General features: G+C 40.7%; 1 protein-coding gene across 2 annotated transcripts; it reads left to right on the plus strand.

Annotated features, from left to right (window-relative positions):
- Positions 1-184: 184 nt before the first annotated feature.
- On the plus strand, positions 185-25,210 carry edc4 (enhancer of mRNA decapping 4). 2 transcript variants are annotated; one of them, XM_011476343.4, is made up of 30 exons: positions 185-458; positions 3,094-3,253; positions 3,343-3,454; positions 3,627-3,726; positions 4,118-4,304; positions 4,447-4,594; positions 4,746-4,850; positions 5,436-5,548; positions 5,645-5,728; positions 5,813-5,908; positions 5,990-6,089; positions 6,312-6,492; positions 7,695-7,761; positions 8,838-8,929; positions 9,087-9,271; positions 9,549-9,664; positions 10,566-10,695; positions 11,312-11,604; positions 11,953-12,180; positions 13,074-13,175; positions 13,796-13,939; positions 14,904-14,940; positions 15,687-15,834; positions 15,943-16,098; positions 17,213-17,328; positions 17,405-17,570; positions 18,576-18,762; positions 19,225-19,444; positions 20,432-20,595; positions 23,774-25,210. In XM_011476343.4, exons 1-30 carry the CDS (start codon positions 371-373, stop codon positions 23,955-23,957), a joined length of 4,209 nt encoding a protein of 1,402 aa, XP_011474645.1. In that variant the 5' UTR covers positions 185-370; the 3' UTR covers positions 23,958-25,210. The 2 variants fall into 2 exon arrangements, with proteins under 2 accessions (XP_011474645.1, XP_011474646.1); XM_011476344.4 differs by having other exon boundaries at positions 9,549-9,628.
- The last annotated feature ends 912 nt before the right edge of the window (positions 25,211-26,122 follow it).

Here is a 26,122-nt window from a genome sequence, read left to right on the forward strand (position 1 = left end):
CAGACAGTGCCAGCTTGAGTGGTCTGTTTTATCTCAACTGCACAGTATAATGTGGTTTGTAGAAATACATTTATGATGTGGATAAAATAATCTGTTCTTTTTTTTGGGAGGGGGGGGGGCAATGATCTTATATGAGAGTTAAAGTCCGTTTTCCTTTAGTTTGCTTAGTTGTGGAAAGCACGAAGAAGCCTGTAAATTTGAAAGTAGGAACCAGGAAGCATTGACTTGACCCTGTAACCAGTCGGAACATCTACGGAGAGGACCAAACGGAAGTTTAGACGGTTGCTGTGGGTGAAGGGACAGCTTCGCTGTAGACGAAAATTTAAAATTCTCCCCTTCAATTTACCCAGTCTTCCCCTTTCCCTCGCCCATGTCGTCCAGCTCTAATATAGACATCGAGGGTGCGACCCAGCACCTCCGGGATATCCTCAAGCTCGACCGTTCGGGAAACGGCGCCGGTAAGTCGCACCGGGAACGAAAAGTCGCTGCGCTGCCAGTTAGGCCGCTAAGCTAGCAGGCTGCTAGCTTGCTACATTAGTAACACCCGTTTCGGCGTGAAAACGTCCCCTGATAGATTTTATACACATTTGTAGGAAAAAGGCAAACTATAGAAGACAGTTTAAACGTCGAAGAGTTTCCACTCACACTTGTCGTGTTTGAGTAGTTTGTTTGTGGCGCTGCGACTGCTTCGACCTCACCGACATAGCTCGGTTAGCTTAAGGCTCATTCCATCTATGGAAAAACTATAGAAAAGCAGATAAAGTGATACAGGAACTAACTTCAAGCTCTATATTAGTTCTTAAATCGAGTCACCATATTTGGAAGGTTTTCCCATTTTACATGATATACGAAGTCTAAAAATAAGCAGTAAACACTACAGGTAAGCAGCCAGGACTTCAAATATAATTATCGTGCGAAATATTTGTCACAGCATTTTTTATGTTACCCCAAAGTACACCAATCACCCAGAAAATTAACAGTCCCATATAATTGTATCACGCTTGTATGTCTGGTATGTTTTCGGGAAGCACACAACAAATGCTTTGTTTTTAAGGAGGAAAATTTTCAAGTGCGATTCTAGGGCTAAACGTGTATATGGATGGTTTTTAGAAATGTGTATTTTCGTGGCCTTGATGATTGCAGATCGAAGCATTAAGTTGTTAATGCTGAGAGAATTTTGAACATATTTCTATGTTTGTTATTTTTTTTTTTTTTTTTTTTTTTTACAGTTCTTGGTCATTTTTAAGTTTTTCAATTGTCTTGAAGTTTTTTTCTTAATATCAAATACCAAATATTTCTGACACGTGCCTGCTTGCACGGGGAATAATGTGTATTTTTTTGTTTAAACATATCAAATGATCTCAAAATAAATCAAACTTTTATTTTGGGATGATCTGGTTTGATTTGGACACGTAAATACTTTTTAAAAAATTGACTTGATTATCACTGGACTAAGAAAATGGATTTGCTGTGTTGTTTGTCTTTTGTGGTCCAGCTACAAGAAAATTGCAAGTGTAAAAGAATAAGCTTCATTTGGTCAAAATACGTTATTATAGTTAATTAAATCAAATGACTTATATCGACTCATTCTGGACTGAATTTCCTTTTAGAGTAAATTATTGGTTTTTGTTCGTTTAAGGTTTGCTTTAAATCAAACTGAATAGAAGAATCAAATGGGTTTGCATTTATTTTAAACTTACTTTTGGGTTATCTTTTTTTCATTTTTTTTGTACTGCTTTGTACACGTTTATTAATACAGTATAAATAAAATGATTTTCATGAGATGAAAATATTAGAAAATGGAAAGCGTCCACGTAACCCCTGAAATGATTCCTCCATGTAATGTAATTGATGGTCAGTTTAAAGTCAGTATCATACTGTTTGTTCTTTTCAGTTAACTAAAAATGTTTTGAAGTAACCCAATTACCATAGCAGTCTATCCTTTTCATAATAAACAGATGAACAATATTTGTGTCAAATTAAGTTATATTATTAAACTGAAATAAATAATTTAATCTTTAAGATTTAAAAGGCTTTACAGGTTAAAACACTCATCTGCTCAAAGTGATAAATGGGTATAAATATAATTAAACTGCTGGCTGTTATAAAAGCGGTGTAGTAAGAGTCCAAATGCAGTTCTATTTGCTGTCTCTCAAATGAAAAGCGCCTTCTGTTGAGGAAAGATGGCCTCCACAATACATTAAATACAGATTTTCTGTTTTAAACACTTTTAGTAGTTATTTTATCCGTTCAAAACAATTTTATCCTACACATTTAAACTAAAGATGCCACCAAATATGAAAACAAAAAAAATCAAGATCTTAAATAAATTCAGCAAGAGGGGAAAAAGTACTGCATGTTTTAACCTGCGTTATTTTAGTTTCATTATTTAAAAATAAATAAATATAAAGCCAGTTCATTTTTTTGGCAGCTGTCCTTTATATTTTTAGGAAAGTAAAAATCAACAGATTTCATCAGAAAAAATGTATTCAGAGCAAGAAATCTGTATCTAGTTTTTCAAGCTACTGTTGAGTTTGATGAGGGTTTTTTATGCTAGAAGAACCTTTTGAGCAAAAGGACACGGCAGAAACTGAGGAAACTGGCTGCGAGGAATAAATAAAAATAGGGACTCATTATGCTAAAACAGTATTGCATTTCAAAAAATCTATTCATCTAATTTGAAATAGTGTGATTTTGTTTGTTTTTCTTGTTAAAAAAGCTATTCTGATTTCTCTCCAATAATAATCTTTCTGACAATGTCTGCAATTCTCAAACTTTATTCCATAGTTATGATGGCTTGATCTTATTTTACACTTGTAAGATCAACAAACAACAGATTTGTAAGATAACAATCCTCTTTGTTTGTGTTAAATGCAGACACTTCACTGGCAGAGATGAGAACCGAGTTCTGCTTTCAGCTGTCATAAATACTGCATGAGTCGATGTCATTGATGTTCTGATTTGTTTATTTTTCATGAATTATGGGTCATAATAAACTGATAATCAACCTCCAGGTGCATCATGCCCCTTTATACATTTTCTGTTTTCTCAATTTGTGACAGAATAAATGTTGATTTTTGTCTTCCCTCTCAGATGCTCAGTCAAGTGACGGCCTTAGAGCGCCGTCCTTCAACGGAGAGCTGAATGGTTTGCTGGGAGCCGGCCTGCTGGGCAGCAGCGACCAGACGACCATGTCTGACTCTACCAGACCCATTTCCACAGACATCAGCAGCATTCAGAGCAGTCAGATCATGTGAGGGAGCCCCCACTCCTGTGTTTGCAAAGAAGGAGAGTTTTTCTTTTTCTTTTTTAATAAAAAAAGGAACTGTGCTCTGCTTTCAGCTGTCTCACGGGTGACGACGGCTCCACCTGCATCCCCATCACCTCCAACAATGTGGAGATCGTGGCGAGCGAAGACTCCAGCATCAACAGCAAAGGACGCGGCAGCAGCAAGGTAGGAAAGCACATGGAAGTCAACCTTCAGAGATGACTGCTCAGCTTCAGAAGCTGTGGATGTTTTAACGACTGTATAAAACCAGTTTTTGGTATTTTTATTGGGTTTTTAGGAAAGAAATGAATATAAAACCTCTAGAGAAAATGTTGATGTCTTCTTTTTTTAAATTCAGGTTAAGATTCAGCCTGTTGCCAAGTACGACTGGGAGCACAAATATTACTACGGCAGGCTGATAGCAGTGTCCAACTCCTTCCTGGCCTACGCCATCAAAGGTAAGTGGAGGAGGCTGCCAAGGTTCATGTCTCAACCCAGACATGAACATGTGCTCACAATCTCTGGAAATCAATTCATTAGAGCAGCTTTGTTTATCTCTGCAGCTCCATGTTCACTAACATGAAACCCTTTCACTGTCATTCAGACATGATGCAGCCTAAACATGTTATAATCTAACATGCCTTAAATGTATTTGGAGAGGATTGGAGGAAGAGTTTAAAGTTGGACAACAATTTGATTTATTCATTAACAAAATGATAGAATAAAGGTTTACATGGCGGTCTTAATCCAAATCTGGGTTTACTTTGGTTTGAAGGGAATGTTGCCATTTATGTAAAAATGATCTTTGCTGAAGTTTTCATCTTGGGGAAAAAATTCCTTTCTTTGTAGGAACCAACAACCACGCCATGGTCCGGGTGCTGAGTCTGGACTTCAATGAGCGCTCCTTGCTGAAGGGATTCACCGGAGCCGTCACGGATCTGGCGTTCGCCCACCTGGACTCATCGCTGTTGGGCTGCGTTGATGAAGCGGGAAACCTGATGGTCTGGCAGCTCACTTTCACCGGCAACAAGATTCTGTATCCAGACATGGAAAAAAAAACAACAACAACAAAGTTTTGGGTTTTGTGATTCCTGACAAACTTTTGACCTTTACTGCTTTCTCTCTGATGTTTGAAAATAAAGTGTTCCTGCTGCTTTACTTAACCAGACCTCCTTCAGAGATCAGATCGTGGTTCACATTCAGCGGCCAGAAGACACTCCCCTCAACTCCCACCGTCGCCTCATCTGGTGCCCGTTCATTCAGGACGAAAACGAGGAGAACCAGGATGACAGCAGCCAGACGTTGGCCCTCCTGCATGAAGACAGGGTACCAGAGCTTCCCCCAAAAGCAGAAATCCAAGCCCACTAAAACTGTCGACCATTAAATAGATGCAGACCTGTTTCAGAGAAAGAATCTGCACATTTCCAGAAGAGACAACAAAACGTTATTCCTCCTAAACCTGTCTGTTCTCCGTTAGGCTGAGGTTTGGGACCTGGAGATCCTCAGAGCCAACATCAGCAGCTGGCCTGTTAATGCCACAGAACTCAAAGAAGGTCTGATTACTGTCAAGGGTCACACTCAGGTACGACACAAAAGTCAGCAGCAGATTCCATGCCTTTCTGTTTTAGATTTATGACTGATTCAGCTCCATATAATGTGCTTTAAGCCTCACTTGAGAAGCCTTTTGAAAAAATAAGCAGCCAAGGTGGACTGTTGGATAATTTAAAGCACATATTTGTCTTTGATGTATAATTAATGGGGGAAAAATGAAAAACAGTAAAATTCCACTCCAATCATCTTTTGCTCTTTTGTTAAAGCGTTCCCAATGGTCTCTGAATTACGATTATGGTGTGTTTAGTCAAAATCCAAAGAACCTGTGTCGTTTTATAGGACATGCAGAGCGGCAGGAGTTCATTATTACTTTGGCTCTGATCTGTGGACAGGACCACTAGCATAGAGCAACCCCGCCCCCCTACCCCTTCTCGTTGCTGCGAGGTCGGAACAGGAAGCTCGTGAAATAGAAATAGAAGTCTTTATAGTCAGACTGCATCTTTAACTTTAGTTTATTGAATCAATTTAAAGTCAGTCTCCCTCAAAGCTTTTCCTTTGCACTCATTAAGCTTTTTGATCGAGAACAAACTGTATTTTATGATGTGTGTTTGTCCAGCGAGTCAGTGAGGGGGCACTGTCTCCTGATGGGACAGTGTTGGCCACAGCCAGCCATGACGGATTCATCAAATTCTGGCAGATTTACATTGAAGGAGGACAGGACAAGCCCAGGTTAGTCAGCAGGTTCTTTTCTGGACCGTTTCTGCTCTTTTCGGGTCGGGGTTTATTGTTTCCTTCACTCTGACTTGTTTATGTTCTGTCATCCAGGTGTCTTCACGAGCTGCAGCCCCATGGGGGGCGTCCCCTCTCCTGCCTTCTGTTCTGCGATAACCATAAGAGGCAGGACCCGGAGTGAGTCCAGGCGCTCCTGCATTGTTCGCTTACACACGTCACTCGTGCACATTCGCTCAGCTGCCACTTCTTTCTTGTTTGCAGGGTTCCTTTCTGGCGGTTCCTCATCACCGGAGCAGACCAGAACCAGGAGTTGAAAATATGGTGCACTGTTTCTTGGACCTGCTTACAGACAGTCAGGTTCGGCTCCCTTTTTAATCTGGTCTCAATAAAACACGTCTCCTTTTCCAGATGTTTTAATTGCAAATGTTTTCTTCTCAGGTTTTGTCCGGATCCATTTAACTTATCAGTTCTGCCAAATCTCAAAGCCAATCTGGACCTTTCTGCTGAATATCTGATCCTCACTGATGTGCAAAGGAAGGTTAGAGGCTTCTTTCAGAGAGCGATATCTTTCTTTTTCACTTTTTCTGCACTAGTTTTGTCTCCTTCACCCAGTCTTCTTCTGTGTTTATTAAAAAAACATCCCAGCTTCAAAATATATCAGCACTGATCTTGTTTTTGATGTACCGTTCTGAGAATCTTTATGTTGCTTCTGATCTTTTTCCCTGCACCTCCACGCTCTGCTGATCTTATCCTCCATCAGGTTCTGTATGTGATGGAGCTGCGGCAGGACCTGGAGAAAGGGAAGGCGAGCTTCAGCGCTGTTTCAGAGTTCCTGCTCACGCACCCCGTGCTCAGCTTTGGGGTCCGGGACGTGATGCTCACCAGGCTGCGACACACGGAGGTCCTCCCTGCAGAGGAGGAGAGTGAGAGCATCTCCACAGGTGACTCGCCCTTTCTGCTCACTGTGGCCTGATTCAGTGGAGCGGTTCAGTGTCAGAGAATGCTTCCACGGACCGGTCTGTACGAGGCTAAAGTGGATGTCAGATTTTTTTTTCTTTCTTTCTTTAGGATCCAGTTTTCCATAACTTTGAGGGTAAAGTTTATCTCGATCCTATTGTAAAAAATCTTAAACTTTATTTGTTCACTAGATTTTGTGTAGGACACATTCAAATGTGATATAGATTTCCCCTCAACTATAACTGGGCGGCAGTGGCTCAGGAGGTTAAGCTGGTCGTCCAATGGGTTGGCGGCTCGATCCCCGCTCCCCCCAGCCAGCTATCATTGTACACCCATTGGACACCCCACCCTCCCTGCCTCCAGTGTGGCTCCACTGGCATGTAAATGCATATGAATGTCCCGGTGATGGTCAGAGGGACTGTAGGTGCAATCTGGCAGCCACGCCTTTACCATCACCAAGTATACATGAGGAGTGAATGAATAATGGACACATTGTAAGTGCCTTGAGCAACTGGAAAAGCGCAGATAAATCTAATCAGTTGTTATTATTAAGATGGAAGCTAAAAAATGGCGTCAACCTTGTCTAACTTTTAGGTACCACGTATATATAAAAAAAGGTCACAAACTTTTTTTTCTACTTGTAATAATAAATGTGAATCCACCGTTTGAACAACTTTATTAGTTGCATCGCATAGCATTAGACAGAATGTTATGCATTATTATTATAGTCTGGGAACAACTGTCACAGAAATTTGGAGTAAAAAGCAGATTTCTTTTATTTTGAAGGCAAAGGCTCTTCTTCTGTTTCTTTACTGGGTCTTTTCTGCCAAAAAAACTTTCCAAATATGTTTGTTTTTGTTAACTTTTTTTATCTTGGGGGTTTCAATCTAGCGGTGCGGCCGCTTTAAGAAAGTATCAGATGGATTTTCAACACCCGACCTAGCAGCTTGACATGCGTCAAGAAGTAGTCAGGTTTGGTGGGAAGAATCCAGTAGTTTTCCAAAATAAAACTTCCTTCAGAATGTAAACAAAGCATAATAACTGTAGGTCGTGTTCTTTTTTTCTGTGTAGCCCTGTACCAACTGTCCCAAGGACCGGTACTGGTCCCCCGCCGAGGGGCGTTAGGGCCCACTGGACTAATTTAAAGTCAGGTTTGAGTGTTTACCGTTTGGTTTTTCTCCTCCAGAGGGCGCTCAGGGGCCCACAGAGTCCAAGTCTGGAATCCAGATTAAACTCTACTGCGTCCACACAAAGTAAGTATTTCTGCATCACAACCTCTGCAGAAACCTGCAGCTGCTCTGCAACAACAAGTGTCAACTATGCATTCTGGTCAGAAAACATGACTGTGAACAAAAAGCAGCTTAGTGAGAATCAAAGCTGATGAGCAGTTTGTGTTCAGTCTGACCTGATGTCAAAGGATTCTTAAAGCTTCTCATTTTGCAGATGATGTGATCTTCTGCTGGTTTCTATTGAACTGTGTATACTCAATACATTTTCAGTGCAACCCCGAACAAACCTCTCATATGTCTCCAAGTGTTGCTTTGGGCCTAATGACTCAATTATTTATTATAAACGCACAACTATAAATTCGGATCTCCCCATAAAGTTTTTTCTTTCTTTTAGTGCAGTACCTAGGAGTTTTTTGTCTTTACCTCTGATCAGTACTGATGGAAACTTCACATCTGAGGCTTAAATAGCTTTTCTAATTAGAGCTTTTTACTGGAAGCTGAAAGGAACAACAGAGAATTGAGCATGGCATTGTATGCAGTCTGATATGGCAGCCTATCAACTCAAAACTGAAACCTGGTCATATTGCTTGATTACAGTGACGGGGATCATTAAGTAAACCTGATATAAGCAGCTTTCTAGTTGTATAGGCTTTAACCCCTTTACGCTGTTTTTCACTAATTTACAATGTACCATTTCATCCAAGACTACTTCATCACCTGGAAAAAAAATATTTAAAAAAGAAATTCCAAATAAATTTGAGCATGAAGGGAGTTAAGTGCCTTAAACAGCTATTTGAACACATCTCATACTTGATGTTTTAAATTAGCTAAAACTTCAGCTATTTTGAGCTTAAAACCACCTTTTTTCTTCTTAGTAGAAATCTTCAAGGTTCAAATCAGCATCAAGACCTTTAGGGGCAACAGTTTACAGAGCATAGCTCTAGTACACCTCCCTTTGTTCTGATAGAAGGTCTAAATCTCTTGATGGAGAGGAAAACATGTTAATGTAGAATTTAATTGTCCCAAATGTACATGTGGATGTTGGGTCGGGTCAGTGTGTCCAGGTGGTAACACAACATTCTCTCTGTGTTTGTTTGCAGGAGTTTGCAGGATGTGCAAATCTGGCTTCAGCCAAACTCGTGCTCTGGCTCTGCGGGCTTTCTTCCTCATTCTGACTCCCAGGATGGTTTTGGTGAGTTCAACAAGTGAAACATGAGAAATTTGAGAACCGTAAAGTACTTTCATCTCAAAACAAACGTGAATGTTTCTGATTCTGTAAAAACATAATGAACTTGCCGCTTTTGTTCTAAATGGAACCATGAAGAGCTGTTTACGTTCTGTGTTTCCAGCCAGGTTTTCGGACCACCTGACCGACCACAGCTCTGACAAAGAGTCTGGAAGCGGCTCGCAGAATGACCTGAGGAAGATCCCGTCGCTTCCGGCTCCATCCGACTTCCTTTCAAACTCAGCAGTCGTCAGCGGAGCCATGACAAAACTGATGACCCCCGACGCTTTCATGACACCGAGCACTTCGGTACAAACTTTTTTGTCTTTTGTCCTTGTAATGAGATGGAATTCACCTCAGGATATAGAACCTGTGCGCCATTGTTTGTTTCCTTGCAACATTTTTGAAATGGAGGATGGCTTAGTGCTTGTTTGTGGAGTGGCTTTCTTAAGTGGATGGACTGGATGAAGTAGTGACGAGTGTTTGGTCTAAATGTGGCTTTCTGGGCATGAATGTAAAGATTTCTGTTTATAGTATTTCTACTAAGCTGACATTTTTCTTCCAAACATCCTTCATTTCCCTCCAGATGCCAGCATCTCCGGGCAGCAGCGCCAGCAGCCTGACCATTGTGACAGGAACCAGCAGCAACTCGGATTCCACCAACAGGTCAGACTCTGTCCTTTCAGATCTGACTGTTCTGAGGTAAATATTTATCGGTCATTCGTGTTATTTCTCGTTCTATATATCTTTATCAGACATTTTATTGTTGTAGCAGCAGAACCAATTGAGCACATTTTTAAAGACCCACTCTGGTCATCTTTAGATCTATTTTAAAAGCGTTCCCAGTGGTCTTTGACTTACGATTGTACTGTTTTTTGACATAAAAATAACACTGCTGTTGTGTTGGACATAGTTTTGGCAGTAATTCACTAGTCAGTGCAGAGTAAGCCCATCCCCATTTCTTGTCACCCATTTGTTTACTCGCCCTTCTGATAGCTTACAGCTCCTCACACCCTCAACCTATCATAACCGGTTTAAAAAAAGCCAGACACAGAAAATCAAGCGAACATTGATCAAATTTAGTCTTGGAATGGAGCAAAGCAGGAAGCTTGTGGTCCCCCCATTGGAACTTCTACGTCACAACTACAGCTTTTTCAAACTCCATGTTTTCGTCTGGTCACAACAATTTCAATAAAAAAACATTCAGGAATGCAATTTTAAGCCTTATTTTCTTTATATATGTCCTCCATCATAAAAAAGTCTCAAGAACAAGTTGAAAAAAAACACGATTATCATTGGAGTGGGTCTTTAAGCTTTTCTGGTTTTTCCAGTTTAGAGTAATTTCTCACAAAGAATCTGCATTTATTATTATTTTTAGTTTTTTAAATGGACAATACACATTAATAAACAACTATTTAGACATTGATATACGGAAATTTGCTGGATTATTTACATCCATAACCCCAAAACAGGATAACACAACATAATCAGTCTTTGGATTAGACAATATATCGCAATAAAAGCACATCACAAGACAGTACAATGGTAGAAGGATAATAATCAATGTTTACAGGACTGGTTTCTTTTCTGTCCTTGTTTGCAGAGCTGTGGATGAAGTCAGTCAGAGTCCCAGCAGAGGAGACAACGGTGGCAGCGGTTTGGGTTTTTCTGCCTCCTCTAGCAGTCCCAGAGGAGCTTCTGCTGTTCTGATGTCTGGATTGGAGAACTTACAGGTGATGCTACGGACACACCGCGTTTGATGCACTAAACATGGATACTTGAACGTGCGTTTAGCCCAAGGTGTTCACACTGGACAAACAGGGAGGGGCTTCTTCATCTATTTCTACTGTTTATTAGCGCATGTCCGCCACCTACAGTTGGAAGAGGTTTGGTGCGAAATGTAGAAGTAAATATCGCACATCTTGCTCTGTGCTCTTTTTCCACAGCTCTATTCTGATATAGGAAAGACTTTGTCATAGAATTCTGGCCAGGCACAAACTACAAATACTAATTTCTTCTCCATGATCAATTTACTAACGGTTGGTACTTTGTGAATTAAGATTTTTTTACCCCCAAATCTGAGTCCCTGATTGGTCAAAGTTTGACCTTGTACACTTGCAGCGTGTGTTCAATGGTCATGCATTTTGTACATAGAGCCCAAAAACAGTCGTAGAGACTTGCTTGAATGTGAGAGTTTTGAACGCAGAAGCCCAAAACGAGCATTTACTTACGTTTATAGACTTTTCATCCATTTCTGAAGGTTGTGGTAACGTAGCTTGAGGCACAGCGGCCTTTTACCATCTACTTCAAAACAACTTCTTTTGGAAAACACTTTTTCCCCATCTCCAGGCTTTGTCACCTCCCATTGGTCCTCTGGCCCTGGACAGCCCACAGCCCCTGGATTCTCCCCTGCTGCCTCCTCTGACCTCCCCGACCAGGGCTCGCTCCCCTGACGTCATCTCCTCCGCCTCCACGGCCATGACGCAGGACATGCCGGAGATTGCGCAGACCCTGCAGCTGCAGCGCGGGTTTGGGGCCAGCATGGAGGCCTTACCTCTTCCCGCACTGCAGATGGACAGCATGGCCTCAGCTGCCTCTGCTCTGCACCTGCTGACCTCCCCGCTCTCGGCCAACAGCAGCAGGTACGAGCCGAGGTCCTGCAGCTCAGAAGAAAATCAATGAACAAAAAGTCTGGAGTCAGCAGCCACAGCTTTTCTGTTTTGCTGCAGTCAACTCTGTTTTCACTTCCTCCAGGTTTTCCCCTCATATTTAACATTAAATTACTTTGATATAATTTTCTGATTTATATCTTTGATTATGGTTGCCAAAATCCACTGCTAATTTGACTAAATACACAGTCGGTTTTTATGCTTTAATAAACATAATCTTCATTTAAGGAGTCCTTCTGTTTTTCCTCTGGTCACCTTTGTTTACAGAAACCTCTAGTACATTCACTAAAACCCCTTAAACAGACACATTTTCTCTCCTAGCTTGCTGCAGCTGGAACTGGGAGGTGCCGACGGACAAAGCAACGCAGCAGAGTCCGAGTCCAGACTCAGCAGCACCCCGTCTCTCCTGGAGAATGCGTTATCCCACGAGAACTCCGGAGCCACGGGGGGAGCTTCCGATGGAAACGTCAGTCACACATCCTGGCCAGCGGCGCCAGATATCACCAGGGAGACCAGGAACAGCCTGAGGGACAACGGCCTCGGAGACTGGTCAGTTCCTGTTTATGAAAAAATGAACCCATCCGCGAAAGATGAGGCACATCTGAACGACACACATCATGTTAAATTAAGGAATCACTGCAAAAACGTGAGGAAACCTTCTGTTTTAGGCTGATAAAGATCAAATTGCAGCACAATTTTGTAGTTTTGCAGTTAGTGAGACAAGAAAGTCAGTCACAGATTCTGGGAGTTGTTCCACTTAACTCTGTAACACCAGAGCTGTCGCAGGCAATGCCGTGATAAGACGCTCTTCGACTTACCGGAACTCTCCAACCGTCTACGTGATCAACGTGAATCAGCTGACACAGAGAAAAGCCGCTTTTCTTTGCTTCTTTTTATGTCAGAATCAGCTGTTTTATGTTGATGATGTGAGCACTTCCCTAATATCAAGTGTTGCATATCGGCTGCTTTTTCTCCTCGTTACGTTAATTGCGTTAACGGTTGAAGAGTTGCGTTAGTCGAAAGACAACACTGGAGCTAAGAACTCCAGTGTTTAAAAGCTGAGAGGTCAGTGATGTTCATCATGATGCAATTCCACAAGTGAAAGAAAGAAAGAATAAAAAAACATGCAGGACATCTTTATGAAAACTTGTGATGACAGAAGAGCAAAGATCAAAGGTTCATGTTTCGTGGTTCTTTTTTTCACCATAAAAGAAAAGGGAATCCCAAATCCCATTTCGGATTTCCTCTGGTTGTCTTGTCTGCATGGTGACGTCCAGTTGGACTCTTGTTGACAAAACCAGCTCCAAAAAAAATCATACAGTCAAAGAGCGTCGCCCTAGAACCAGGCGTTGGTTAAAACCAGAACAAAAAACAATAATGTCTCCAATTTGCTGATGTTTGATGTTAAACATCTTTTTTTTTCCAATACATTTTGCGTTCAGTTCAAGAGAGGAGTCAAAGGACAGACGCCTGAGCTCACCTTACCATCGGCACTCCTATCACCTGATGCAAACAGACAGTCAGGACGCTGGTGCAGAGCAGAGGTAACACAAGTCGCTCTCTTCATACAGTGTTATTAAATGAAGCAATAGGACCCTCACTAGCACATAAACATCATTCTGTAGTTTAACCTGCTGCTTTAATTTGGCACCAGTGTAGGACGGGTAGTTCTGGTGTCTGTTATCAAAAAGCTTTTTGACACGATAAATTTTATTTTCACTGAAATGATAGACTTTAGAAAATACTTTTTTTCCTTATTTTATTATTATCTTATTTTTTATTTTTTTGGTCTTACCTTGTTGATCAATATCAATAAATAAAACAGTAAATAAAATCTATACTGACTCAATGAAAGTGTAATAAAACCAAAAAAAGCTGAAATATGTTGATAAACTTAATGAAAAAATATTTTATTTCTTTAAAATGCGAAATGCACAATTACCCAAGAAAATGTCTTAAAATGAAAACTTTCAAAAGATTTAAAAAGTAAAAAAAGATGAAGCACAATACACAATACAGTCGCGTTTTTCTGTTAAACTGATAAAGGGATTAAATATCATACATTTTTAGAGTGAAGTTCAAACTTTGTGAGACATATATTTATTTTATTATATTCATTTTAAAAGGAGCTTTTCTGACAGTATATTTCGTCTTCGCTCCGCAGTGACCCCGATGAAGAGGTGGCGAGTCTGGCAGCGTCTTCTGGAAACTGCGGCTCTCGCTCATCGCACAGAATATCTATGAAAGACTGGAAGAGCTCTCCACGAGGATCACCAAAGCTGAAGAGGAAGATGAAGAAGGATGACTGGTATGTTTCCACCTGAATCTAAAGAGAAAAGTTCTTAAACTGCAATAAAACCATACTGAGAGAATTCCTTTGATTGAAAAATATTCATTTCTATTTCTTTCTGTTCAAAAACATGATCTGCAAGAATTTGTATTTCAGGTTTAATTAGGTTAAATCATTTTTACGTTTTTGTTTTTTAAGGTAGTATTGATCATTTCCAGCTTTATCTGGAACTCTTATGCTACATTCAAAGCATTTGACGTGATTTGCCCGTCAAATGCTTTCAAAAATAATGGGGGGAATGGGGGGGGGTAAAAAACACCAATTAAAGGCTAAGATTCCTTATTCCATGACAGTCTGCACTGCAGCTGCGGCTCATACGCAGAAGTAAACACATATTTCACAGCTCATCGCCACAACGTTGGTCTTTTTTCAGAGCGTTGTACACATCACTGATCCGTCGGGTCGCTGAACTAGAATCTATTGCTGTGAGCTTCTGCAGAACTTTGGCCCGCTTTGCCGACAACTTTTTTCCTGATGCTCCGTGGATGAGCCGCTGTGCAGCTGCACTGCATCACTCGTTCTTATCTGAGCCGCTACGAAGCACCGCAATCCGCGTCTTTATATGGTACTGGCAGCAACAAGGCACAGAGTTTTGGTTTGGTACCCATCCTAAGGAAAAACTAAGTAGTGCATGTCTCATAACAACAGAACAAGCTGGTTCTGTCACTACGTACCCAAATCTGAGTCGACCTTGCCGTGCCCGATGCCCAAATCTGCGTCTGTACATTGACTTGAAAGCAGCTCAAGGAGTCAAATTCTTGAATGTTTCTTCTGCCCAGAATATTGTAATTATAGTTTTACATACATGTGCCCTACTCTTTTCTTTAAAGTACACAACCTGTGTGGAGTTTAACCCCAGTATTGTTCTCCTGTACTCTATAAACACGTGTGTAACTGAGTGTTTTTTTTTTTGTCCTGACAGTGAATCATCTCAGTCTAGACAGCTGGATTCTGCTCAGGTGAGAGATCTTTGAAATCCTAACTAGTTAGTTTGACCTTTACAAATATGTTTTCACTTAATATGTCTAAAAAAAGGGTCTTTCTGTGGAGATTTTGTGCATTTTTCGATTTTAAGTTCTTAATTGGAACAAAGTCGTGAAAATGTTACTGTGTTTTGAGTTCGATACTTCACTTTATATTTTCTGTTTTCTGAACGATGATAGCAAACGCGGTATGTCTGTCTGCATTACTTTAGTTAAAATTCCCCAAAATTCAATTTGACCAGGATAACTAAAGAGTTTTCTTTACAAGTGAGCAACCTCAACAAACTTCTGTTAAGTTTAACTTCTATTACTTCACTGGGCTCTGCAGTGATGCATTCACATCATCTGAATGCCGTTTGACTACATTTAAGATCAACAAGTCAAGTTTGTTTTAAGCAACCAAACTTCAAATTAAATCAAACTTTATTTGTTTAGCACTTTTCCAGCTAAAGTGACTGAAGGTGCTTTACATTAAAAAAAACCATTCTAACATTTTATGCTGGTGAATGTCTTTTATGTTTAGATATAATTCATAAAGATGTAAAAATATTTTTGTCTGTTTTTTAAATAATTGTTTCAACAAATCTTGATCAGTGCTACCTTTGATTTAAAAAGACCTTTGCTTGTTTTATTATTATTATGTTTTTTGCCAAAAACATTTAAAAGCTTCCCATTATGCTGGTGTTCCAGAGGTTCTGTCTCAGTTGAATGTCTGTCTTTAGTTCAATGCAGAGACACAGAACGAGTTGCTGATGCTGCTGCGCACCCAGCAGAGGGAGTTAAGTGAACTGTGGGGCGTGATGGAGGCCATGCCGGGTAACATCATCGCTCAGGTCGAGCACGTCATGATCAAACACCAGGAACAGGAGCGTATCCTTGGGGGCTTTTATTTTTTTTAAATACACCCTGTGTGCTTCACCATTACCAGCTAAACTCTCTGTCCTTGAGCTTTTGAGCCTTCACCTGACACAACCTCAGACCGCAGACTGGAGCGGGTTTTGGCAGAGAGTCAGAATCATCAGCAGCAGCTTCACGAACAGCTCAGCCAGCAGCTGAGCAGCGCCTTGAGCTCGGCACTCTCCATCCGAGTCGACAAAGTGCTGCGGGAGGAGCTGAAGAAAACCGTTCCTCAGAGTAAGCCCACAAACACGCACAGACGAGAGAGTTGAACAGGAACGAGCTGCAGAAAGACGATCCACACGGAGAAATGGTGACAAATGCTGAAGAACAGACCTGCCAGACGGTGGCGCTATTGTCATTCAGCGTTCAGCGAAGTGTTAAAGTTTCTATAAACAAGCTTTTTTGGGCTTCACTGTTTTTACATTAAAACAAATTTCTGATCATTGTTTAAAAGAGAAAAAAAAGGTGAATTGATTTTACCTTTATTCTAGTGACAGTTGTTTGGATAAGACATAAATGTTTAATAAATCTTATGCGTTTGCATCACAGCTTCACATCAACTAACTCAGAATATTGAAGACTATTAAATGTTTTCTTACATAAAATATTGTGAAACATCTTTTCGTGTCATCGCCGGCTATTTTGGGTGTCAGGAAAATACTTACATTAGTGAATTCTAATCACTTTTCTGTTGCTTTTCATTAAATGTTTTTGTTTATTTAAAACAATGATGAAAATTGTTTATAAAATGTTGATAATGTTAAAATTTGTCCCAAAATTTGCCGTAAACATTTTTTCCAAAATAAAATTTCTCAACTTAGGATGTTTCTGAGAGGTTGCTTTGGAAACCTTAAATGTATTGAACAAATTATTTTATGTACAATCATTAAAATGACTTTAAGATATTTGCGGCATAAACATTTTTAAATAAGTGCACTAAGTTTGTGACCTCTGACCTTGGTGGAAAACGCCATATGTTGCGAAAATGTAAAATTACAGCAAAGAACATCTTCAGGTTCTGTTTTATCTGTAAAGGCTGACACAACACTGGATGAGATTTTGAAAGTAAATAAAAAGAATATAACATGTTTATAATGTGGGCGTGGCTGAGGCAGACAATAGTCACTAATTTACATTCACATTTTATGTAAAGTCACCAAATATGCACATGTTAAAGAGTCCATCAGGTTCTTAAGACGTACTACCTTCATCGAGTTGGTGTTTTGAACAAAAATGTGACTTCGATACAAAAGGGAATCTAAAGTGCATCTGTCATTGTGGGGCTGGGGGTTTATGGGAGCTGAAGCTTTAAAGAAGAGTCCTTCTGATCTGCCTCTCTTTACTCCAGCAATTTCTAAGAGCCTGGATCCGGTGACGGGACAGCTGAACAACACAATCGCTGCTAAGCTAACGGCCGTGGACACCACCTTGAGGGAGAACGTCAGCAAAATGGTCAAATCGAAGGTTGGTGTCTGAGATCCTGTGTTCTTTGCTGCATTGAGGCTGCCACTCAGATGTATCTCTGCGTGCTGTATGTCAGAACACGACGGATGCAATCGGCCGAGCGGCAGCCGAGGCCATGCAGGGACCCATCCAGGCAGCCTACAAAGACGCCTTCCAGAGCATCGTGCTGCCTGTGTTTGAGCGCGGCTGCCAGTCCATGTTTCAGCAGATCAATGACAGTTTCAAGCAAGGAACTCAGGAGTGTAAGTGAGCTTTGCCCCCAGACAAACCAGTACAAACGGAAAGTTCTCATTGGTTGTTGCCTTTGTTTTTGCTGTAATTTGATCCTAGTTTAATACCTCAGGATGGAAGTCTAATATAGTCACAATCTCTGGCATCCATCTTTTCAAAACTAACGGACATTTTCTCTGCGGTTTGGTTTAAGAGCTCCTCTGTGTCCTGGACTATCCTGCCCCTGCGTTTACATAAGTTTACATTTGGCCTGTCTGCACAGAAAAGGTTGACTTTTACAATAGGAGTACAGATGAGAGGGAGTTTGGATTTCCTCTGCATAGTGATCAGTCTGTGAGCAAAAAATAATTAAGATCTGCAGTATTAACGTCAAGACCCACTCTGATAAAAAATTGTGTATTTTTCTGATGAAGGATATATATTGATAAAATTAAGCTTAAAATTTCATTTCTGAGTAACCTCTTAATATTTAGATCCTTATAAATCAGGAGCAGATGAAAAAATTAGGTTTAAAAAAGAATGCTTCTGTGATGCAGAAAACATGCTACTCTGCTCCATTCCGATGTATTCCCTTGCAGACGACTAGATCCACGTGCGTCTTTGTTTTCCTCATCCGAGCTGGTATTTGGCTAAAAATTTTATGTCTGGATAACTCCAATGTTGCTTGTCATTTCATTTGCACCGGTAATGTTAGCCTGGTGATGTGAGGTAAACAGAGAGCTCTCAGCAACAAGGAAGAAACACAGGTTTGTAGGTTTTGTCTAAAAACTGCATAATCACAGTTAAAAGACCACTGGGAATGCTTTGAAAATAGATCAAAAGCTAATGGGAGTGGGATTTTAACTCTTTTATAGCCTTTTTAGCTAAAAAATTTATTTTAAATTATCCAAAATTTGAATCCTCAAGTTAAAATTAATAATGAAGTAGTTCCCTTTCCCCCCCAAATTCCTTTAGAAGAAAGCAACAGATCAAAAAGATGCGTTGACATGATGAGTTCTCCTATTTCCGGCCTACAGACATCCAGCAGCTTGAGGTTCACATGAAGAGCAGAAAGCAGAGGGAGCAGGAGGCCCGGGACCCCATGGTCACTCAGCTCCAGCAGATGATGGACAGCTTCCAGAGGAACACGGATCAGCTGGCCAGCAGCATCAGCACTACCGTTCGGTCTGAGGTTCAACACCAGATGCAGATGATGGTGGGAAAGTACGTAAGCAGGACGTCCCTCATTAAACGTGCCTTTAAAACTTTGTTTTAAGTTACTTTCCCCTGCTCTTCCACATTTGCTGCAAAGTCGATTCAGAAATGAATAAACAAAGACATGTTTGCCATGATGCGGCATTTATTTGGTATTATTGACTGTATATGTGAGTATCAGACGTATGTTTGTCTGTTGAGACGCTGCGTTACGGACTAAAGAGGAAAAACAAGCAAAATGTGGGAACAGGAATTCGATCTGGTCTCTTGTTCCCTTTGCAATTAATTTCACAGATTTGAGAGTTTATGGATTGTTGGGGGCGGAGCGGATGCGATGTATGTGGCCAATTAAAACGTCAAAATCTAACAATGGAAATGACAACGTGGCAGAAGTTTTATCTGAACTCCAGACTCCTCACTGCACAACTCCAGATGTAGAAATGAAAGTTACGTGACTCATGTCCTCGACAGTCTGCAGGAGTCCATTCTTAGCCACGTGCAGCGGATCATCAAAGGCGAAGTGAGCCTGGCCATGAAGGAGCAGCAGGCGGTGGTCACCTCCAGCATCATGCAGGCCATGAGGTCGGCGGCCGGAACGCCCGTCCCCACGGCGCACTTCGACTACCAGACGCAGCAGGCCAACATCCTGCAGCTCCTGCAGCAGGGCCAGCTCAACCAGGCCTTCCAGCAGGTAAAACTCACAAGGCTTTCAGGCGCAACTCAAACTGTGGCGAGATCCGGTGGAGCCAAACGGCCCTCAGTTAGTGCTATAGTTACCCTGGCTGCTTTGCTAAAGGCCCGGATTTATGCATCTAAATTGAAAGGTAAAACTTTAAGTAGCTGTTTAGGTAACTTTGTGCTTTAATAAACTGAACTTGTGATGTTGTGTTAACATGTTTGTGTTAACATTCCGAGTTTTTTTGGAGCATTTTATTGTGTTTACACTTTAAATTTTGAATAGCGATTTAACAAAGTAAATTTTAAGAATTTAAGAATTACGAGAATAAGGTAGTAAAATTATGAGGATGTAGTAAAAAGAAAACTCAGAATTATGAGTTTAAATTTCAATATTTCACGATAGTAAAGTTAAAATTTCTTACATTTAAAGTCTACATTTATGAGGCAAAAGGCTGTTGACTGAGAAAAATAGAAACAACAATAAAAAAACAACAATATTGTGTCTCAGTATGACAGACGTAGATCATTATAAGCCTTTACTACGGCTCTGGTTTCACGAATAAGGAAATACTTTTAGTGAGTCAACATTGGATTATTATAAGTATGAGAACAATGAAAAAAGTTTAAAGGAAACTGGTCCTCTTAAAAAGATTCTTGACCTACAGGGAGTGGATATCCGGCGAGGGCGCCATTGACCCCATCTCCATTATAGTTACAGAGGTCCAAATACGTTAAAGCACATGGATTCCTATGATAAACTGAAGCCTTATGGCATCAGCATGAATGTCTGCACAGAGGCTTACACAACCAAATGTGAAAAAATTGAAAAATTACCGCTTTTTAAAATAATGTAATGACTATTCTCTTATGTTACTTTTTTCTTTTATTTCATGGTGGCCTTAATACTCTCATAGTTTCTTTTTCACTTGTTGGAATAAACTATGAAAAATGTTGGAGGATTGATGGGAAAGCGCTTTGTGTTCTGCTCCTCCTCCTCCAGGCTCTGTCTGCCACCGACCTGAGCCTGGTTCTGTTCGTGTGTGAGACCATCGACTCCCAGCAGGTGTTTGGTCAGCACCCCTGTCCGCTCAGCCAGCCCGTCCTGCTGTCACTCATCCAGCAGCTTTCCTCCAACCTGGCCACCCGCACTGAGCTCAAAATCAGGTGAGGAGACTTGGACCAGGTCTGCTGCAAGGTTAGATCTGATGGTTCAGCAAAAACTCACTCTTGTTTATTTATTATTTAGCAAATCTCTTTGCACATGACGAGGGAGAGCAGCAGACATGCACAGTCGCATGAGAATAAAAAAACAACTCAAATGTTAGACAAAAACAACAGAAAAATAAAAGAATTCTCCATGCATTTGTTTGCATTCAACATTGCAGGGTTCTTGTTTCTTCCTTGGTTTTGTTTTTCCTCCGTCTCCTCATCAGACTCGTTCTTTCCTCCACGTTACAGGCGGATCATTACAGTCCAGGGCCTCCTTAAAAAAACAGCGGCGTGTTTGACAGCCGCCTGTCAGCAGTTTTCTTTTCTGCATGCAGAGCTTTGAATAATGAACATGGGGGACCAATGTAGAGGAAAACCTGCTCCTGTTATCCTGGAAAATTTACAGTAGATTTGTTCGGTTAGATTTTTGTCTTCTCATCACGTATTTTATCCTCCGTTTTATGTCCATTGTTGCTTTTTTTTGAGCTGAAGTGGTGAGCCGACCACGGCCGGACAGGGAGCACTCCCGATTCCCCCGTCCTCCCCGTTTCTGTCCCTCCACAGCAGGTGGACTTTATTTTGACACTCTTTAGGACTCCCGAAATGAAGAATCTGAATCATGAACGCCTCTTTTTAATTACACAGGTGAAGTCATTGCTCCCGCAGGACGATAGAAATCAGGCAATAAGGCACAGAACACTCCATCAAACCACCGATAACTAAACAGGATTTTTTTCTCCACGACTGATGTGGAGTTAGGCGCCGCAGATCTGTCATTCAGCGGGCAGCAAAGCCCTTTGGTGCCGTCAGAGATCCACTTCAAAATAATGCGCAGAGAGGGATCTCCAGCATCTATTTAACCAGATTTGAAGGACTTGATCTAAACGCAGATCATTTCCTGCTGCTCTAAATCCACAGAGGAACGCTGCTGTCCTGAGCCGTCGCGTTAACAGCCTGGTTAACATCACTGCAGGGACTCAGCCGCCCGCTGAAGTGTGCTGGGGTGGACTGGCAGGAAACCAGGATTTCATAGCAGCAGCCCCCCTCCTCCCCCTCGCATGCTCTGACCACCAGATGTCTGATTAAAACTATTCATTTGGAGGTTTTTATGAGTGTAGTGATGATTCACGGCCATGAAATCATTTATCACCAGCAGGGGGCGATGTGCACACAATGTTGTCCCACATAAAAAAGATGATGGATAGGAAACCGAGCAAGTTTGGCTCATCAGCAGCTCTCACACACATGATAGGATAAAAAAAACATAATTGAATCAATAGAATGAATATTTTAATTGAAGAAAATGCAGGGTTGAATGCTATATTGCTGAATGAAAATGAAACTTAAAGGGTAATTATTGGCAAAAAAAAGAGAAAAATTATCCAAGTTGACCATAAAAAAGTGAAAACAGCACAATGACAAAAATAGCATTTTCCAACGTTTTCATTATTGACACCTTTAAGTAATGCTGTTTTTTCTACTCTTAAAGTCAGTATATTTTTCTACTTTGTCTCCATCCCCTGAACACAAACACACTTCTGTCCCCAGCACAGTCCATTTGTGTTTACAGCATACTGATTCACACCAGAGTTCACTTGCAAGTAGACCACGTTTTCAGGCTGGCCAAAGTTCACTTGTGGTCTGTGGTTCTAAAACCTTTGGCTGCAAATCCAGAACCTCAGAACCAGATTTCCTAAATGTTCAGGTTTATTTGAGTCTAGAAAATGGCGTAAACTGAGTTGGCCAAATGTAAAACAATTTCATCATACAGGATTCTCTTGTTTATCCCAGGAGAGAACGTTCTGAAAATAACCTGTGATAGTTGAAATCACACATGTTTTAAGGCTGTACACCCTCTCACTACACACGTTGTACATTTTTAGACAAATGTCAACATTTTCTCTCTCATTTAAACTCTCAAAGTTCAAACCTTCGTCAAAAAGTAAATCGAGCATCATGAGCTCTGATCGCGATCAAAGATTTATGTAAATTTGGCAAACTGAACACATTCTGTACAGGACACACGGTACGGAGTAGATTGATTGACAAAAAAGATGGGCTGTTTTAAAAAAAACAAACAAAAGCAAAATTACAAAAAAATTAAATCTGCAAAACAACCAGACCATGAAAGATGAGCTGCGATATTGCGAGGGAGCACTGTATTACTTTTTCATTAAAGAGAAGAATAAAATACTACAAATAAAATGCTAGTTGTAAATTATTTAGTGATTTCAATTCCCACAGTTAATATTCGTTGTTGTGCCTCGACTCTTCTCTGTTGTGAGCATCAAAACGCACACTAAGCTAGCGGCTATTCAGAGCTGCTCTTCCCAAGAAGCCTCTGCAGAAGTTATTGTCCGAGTAGAAAGTCCGCAAACAGAAGGTTGTTGCATAGCAGGATATTTGTCTGAGTGCATTCCTGTGTGCATGTTTATGAATAAATGCAACTACGAACGGCACGCTCATTCATAATCAAAGTTTGAACCCACTGCTGCTGTGAGGCTAAGTGTTGGTGGATCAGGGAGGAAGACTGAAGGCAGCGCCGGGAGTTTGGAAGAACAGTAACCTGACTCGGCAGACGCCACGGACTTTAGCCGTCAACCAAGTTTCTTGAACTTTTCTCTGATCTAGGCTGATTTTTTTATAACCATTATTTCCTCATGTTGTGCTTTTTAAAACGTATTAACAGTACATTAAACTGTAATTGGGATTTTGAGTTCCATGTTGGATCACTGTTGACATTTAACATTTAAATGAATATTTAAATAAGCTACAGATTTTCTTGTTCGAGTCTGAAGAGTTTTCAAGCCATTAGCAAGAAATGATCAACTCGAGAAAGGAAACATATTGCTGACTTAAACCTGGAATGGTTACCATGACACCCTTGACACCTTTTGCCTCGAGTTTGAAGGAGACGAGGTTCAGTTGAGGTGTAACACAGAAGTAATATTACTGAGGACGAGTTATTTTTGATAAAGACCAGCTCTGCTGTTTATTGCATAAATGCCAATTCCTCATTATGTGACGCCATTTAAAAGAAAGATAAACTGATGTTTGTCCCTGGAAGAAAACTAAACACAAACTTCCTGACTTTTTTTCACCTTGTCTGATCATTTTTCTTTTTGCTCCTCAGCTACCTGGAGGACGCAGTGATGAATCTGGACCACAGCGACCCCCTGACCCGTGACCACATGGCCTCCGTGCTGGCACAGATCCGACCCAAGCTGATCGCGTTTCTGCAGCAAGACCCCCAGAACCCGCTTTCCAAGAGGGCGCGGCGCCTGGTCATGATGCTGCAGGGACTCGTCAGCCACTAGTCCCCCCCCCAGCACACACACAGGAGTTCACCTCGTTCTTCACGTTTTTCCAGGAGTGTCCCAGAGCTCAGAAAACGTTCATGTGAAAATAAAAACGGACTTATGTTTTCTTTAAGTTTAAGGTCGGATTTGACAACACTCCCGTTCATGAAAAGGTTCCCGCAGTTCTGCTGCATCTGCTGACCCCGCCCCCTTTCTGTCTAGAGAAAAGCAAGCCCCGCCTTTGGGTTTTTTAAAAGCAAACAGCAGGCTCGAAGATTTCTTTCTCTCAGCAGACACCGCCCTCTTTTTATTTTTTTTTTATTTTACTGACATATGCAGGATTATGCTGCTCTCTGTTTGGACTTTTTGAAATAATCCTGGCAACCAAAAAGTAGGAACTCTCAGTGCCAATTTCTGTTCACTGTGTGTTTTCTTTCACTTGTTTCTTCAAAGACTGAAGGTGACTGTGCTGAAAAATCCCAAAAAAATAATAATTCTGTGCTTCTTTTGAACAAATTTCCAAATAACAAAAGAGGCAAAGTATTCATCAAAATGAGGATTTGGATTCCCACGTCGCAGCCGTCCACTACGTTTATCTTCTCTTCCCGCATTCTCTCATTTTTATATAAACATATATCCTTTGTAAGCCATGTATACTTGCTTTAAGTTGTCAAAGTAGCTTAATTAAAATTTAAAACGCAAATCATTGTTTTACCTAATTTTACCAGAATTTACAAAAAAAAAGTTTGTGAACCTAATGTGCAGTTACTTCTCCTGCGCTCCAGGGGGCAGCACTTCTGCTCTTTTTCCGTTCTAGCGTTCATGGATCACCTTTGTCCAGAAAAGTGTAAGATAATTAGTGTATGGGTCTACTGCATCCACCCTGGTTTCATGGCTGAACAGACGTTTCCGTGATTGTAAAAACAAAAGTTCTGTTCATTTGAACTGTGTGTTTAGAAACGGTGGGAGTAGAAAGTGCCTTACCGTGTTTTCACTGTTTCCACACATTAGGCCCAGACTCAGCCGCAGAGGAGAAGCTGGACGTTCAGTTGAGAAATGTTTGGGCGGAGACGCATTTCACTGTTCCAGTTAGAGAAGAAATCTTTGACTACTAGCAGTTTGCAGACTCAGATTAATGGGAGTTCATGTGAATGTTTTAGTTATTTTTCTCTCTTTATATCATGTTAGTTCCCCTCTGCTTGGGTTGTTCTGTTGTACCTTTTAAAGTTTATTTTACTCTCAACATTTTGGAATAAAACAAACAAACAAAAGATTCCATTTGATTTTTCTACTTTTTAATATCCGATCTTTTCTTTTCACAAATGTTTTTAGGCGTCAGAATATTTGTGTGTTTTACAGCTAGCTAACACTAGCACATGTCCTCACTGCTGAAAGAGGTGTGGTGCAAAATGTCTGTTTATCTCTGAGACAAAAAAAGCAGATTAATCCAGATTTTGGATTGGGCGGTTGTTATCACATGATCCGATTGAATATTTCATTCTGATTGGTTGTTGATGCTTTATTTAACCCATCGGGCGATCCGCATATATATCGCATTCCTTCGCCGCTGCAGGAGAAGTTGGTGCTCGGCCAACGCGTTGTCATGATAGCGTGACAATAAAGTTATCTAAACTGGAAAGATAAGAATAAATTACTAAAAACTGAATATTTCTTTTGTAAGTGACCATAGTGTAAGCGGGTTAATGGCCAACGAAATGTGCATTATCAGAAATGAATGCTTCAATGGCATTCATTTCTGATAATGCACACTCTATCCCTCACATATGCGCTTTACAGGAGTTCAGTGACCAGTAGGCTGCACATATGGAGTTTCAACACGTAGAAACCAAATGTTCACTTTGAGGGAAGCCATCTTTAAAAAAAAAAAAAAAAAGAAAGCTCCAAATTTTTTAGGGACACAAACAAAGGAACTGTAAACAGACAGAGCAAAATTGCAAGTTAATTTTTGTAATTGGAAGATTTCCAAACGTGTTCATGCAGTTTTCAGTTGTGGTAGTTGCACTAAAAATGTACTACCAGTTAAAAGGTTTACATGGCATCGTCTGTCTATGAATATTTGAGGTTTTTTTTACCATCAGTTTGATTTAAAAACATTAAATCCAAACTCACATTATGGAAATACCTTAACGTAGAATTGCAAAACAATACTAGAGGCTACACTA

Source organism: Oryzias latipes, chromosome 6, assembly GCF_053564925.1.
Source record: "Oryzias latipes strain Hd-rR chromosome 6, Olatipes_Hd-rR_3.1".
In the NCBI taxonomy this organism is placed as follows: domain Eukaryota; kingdom Metazoa; phylum Chordata; class Actinopteri; order Beloniformes; family Adrianichthyidae; genus Oryzias; species Oryzias latipes.